Source organism: Cebus imitator, unplaced genomic scaffold, assembly GCF_001604975.1.
Source record: "Cebus imitator isolate Cc_AM_T3 unplaced genomic scaffold, Cebus_imitator-1.0 Scaffold48, whole genome shotgun sequence".
In the NCBI taxonomy this organism is placed as follows: domain Eukaryota; kingdom Metazoa; phylum Chordata; class Mammalia; order Primates; family Cebidae; genus Cebus; species Cebus imitator.
Window position 1 is genome coordinate 6,662,659 of NW_016107363.1, and position 2,099 is coordinate 6,664,757.

At 41.6% G+C, this 2,099-nt stretch overlaps 1 protein-coding gene across 6 annotated transcripts in view; it reads right to left on the reverse strand.

Moving 5' to 3' along the window:
• ABHD6 (abhydrolase domain containing 6, acylglycerol lipase) overlaps positions 1-2,099 on the reverse strand; it is a 56,867-nt gene that overhangs the window by 20,989 nt on the left and 33,779 nt on the right. For all 6 annotated transcript variants that reach the window (XR_005200036.1, XM_017527449.2, XM_017527450.2 and 3 more), the window contains one exon: positions 394-550. Coding sequence is in view for 5 of the 6 variants with exons in the window: in XM_017527449.2 (XP_017382938.1) it covers positions 394-550 (157 nt within the window). In the remaining variant the exon portion in view is untranslated. The remainder of the gene's footprint in view (positions 1-393; positions 551-2,099) is intronic.

Consider the following 2,099-nt stretch of genomic DNA (forward strand, 5'->3'; position numbering starts at 1 on the left):
TTTTTTTTTTTTTTTTTTTTTTTTTTTTTTTTTTTGTTTTTTTTTTCTTGTTTCCCGTTTTTTTTTTTTTTTTCCTTTTTTTTTTTTTTTTTTTTTTTTTTTTGAGGCAGAGTCTTATTCTGTTGCCCAGGCTAAGTGTAGAGGCACAATCATGGCTCACTGAAGCCTTGACCCCCCAGGTTCAAGCAATCTTTCCACCTCAGCCTTCTGAATAGCTGGGATAATTTTTTATTTTTTTTAGAGACAGGGTTTCTCTATGTTGTCCAGGCTGGTTTCAAACTCCTGAACTCAAGTAATCCTCCTGCCTTAGCCTCCCAAAGTGCTGGGATTTCAGGCATGAGCCACCACACCCAACTCCCTTTTCTTATAAGAGAGAAGAATCTAGAATTGCACCTTGACCACACTGAGCCACATATCCTTGTGTGCAGAGAATCCGTGGAGCATGAGGATGGAGGGTTTGTGGCCAGGCCTGCCCCGGAAGGAATAACAGAACTGATAGTCTTCATGGTGAACATAGCGGACTTGCATGCCCAATGTCCTCCGCCAGTACCTGGAGGGAGTGGGAAATAAAGACAAAGCAAAGTCAGTAAGCTCTGGATGAGTGGCTTCAAGAAAGTTACGGGTCCTCTCTGTAAGTCTTACTTAGTGGAAACACAAACACTTCTCCAGCCCTTGTCCTCCATCACTCACCAGAGCTTCACCCTCAGGGAACATGAAGCCAGACCATTCCAGAGAACGCCTTAAATGAACTATTTTGGTATATGCTTTACTAATCACTCTAAGATGGGAAATATGGTGTTTTCTTAAGAAGCATGCCACACATAATAACCTTTTGACACTATGTCTTTCTAGAGATTTTGAGAGTGGTAACTTGTTTCTTGAGAACCATCTGCACTGGTCCTCTGGCTGTGTTCCTCATAACATATGGCAGCTGGTTGAAAGCTCAGCTTCTGCTGGTTACATAAGACTTGGCAGTGCTGGACTTTGGCCTCAAATCGATTTCAATATGAAATTACCATCTAAACAAATTGAACCCTCTGCATGGTGAATCCCTCCAAGATGAGGGATAATTAATTCAATCAGAGATGCACTTTGTAAGCTACTTTACACTAAGAAGTAGCCAAGTCTTGCAAAAGCAAATAACCTAAACTGACTGGTCTTAACTCTTTGTATAAAATAAGCAGAGGGGGAGAGAGGATACATATTCATATTTACTTTTCTCTGCATACAAAAACCGTGGGAGCATACATAAGATTTTTTTGTTTGGTTGGTTGGGTTTGTTGCTGTTGTTGTTGTTTGTTTGCTTTTTCCTTGTCTGAGTGAGATTTAATTGTGGGCTGAGGTGGCCAAATTTTTTTTTAATTGCATTTTAGGTTTTGGGGTACATGTGAAGAACATGCAAGATTGTTGCATAGGTACACACATAGCAGTGTGATTTGCTGCCTTCCTCCCCTTCACCTATATCTGGCATTTCTCCCTGTGCTCTCTCTCCCCAACTCCCTACACCCCCCCGCTGCCACTCCCCTAGTTCCCCCTCACAGACCCCAGTGTGTGATGCTCCCCTCCCTGTGTCCATGTGTTCTCATTGTTCAACACCTGCCCATGAGTGAGAACGTGCGGTGTTTGATTTTCTGTTCTTGTGTCAGTTTGCAGAGAATGATGGTTTCCAGGTTCATCCACGTCCCTACAAAGGACATGAAGTCATAGTTTTTGATGGCTGCATAATATTCCATGGTGTATATGTGCCACATTTTCCCTGTCCAGTCTATCATTGATGGGCATTTGGGTTGGTTCCAGGTCTTTGCTATTGCAAACTGTGATGCAATAAACATTCGTGTGCATGTGTCCTTATAGTAGAACGATTTATAATCCTTTGGATATGTACCCAGTAATAGGATTTCTGGGTCAAATGGAATTTCTATTTCTAGGTCCTTGAGGAATCGCCACACTGTCTTCCACAATGGCTAAACTAATTTACACTCCGACCAACAGTGTAAAAGTGTTCCTATTTCTCCACATCCTCTCCAGCATCTGTTGTCTCCGTTGTCTCCAGATTTTTTAATGATCTCCATTCTAACTGGCATTTTTTTTTTTTTTTT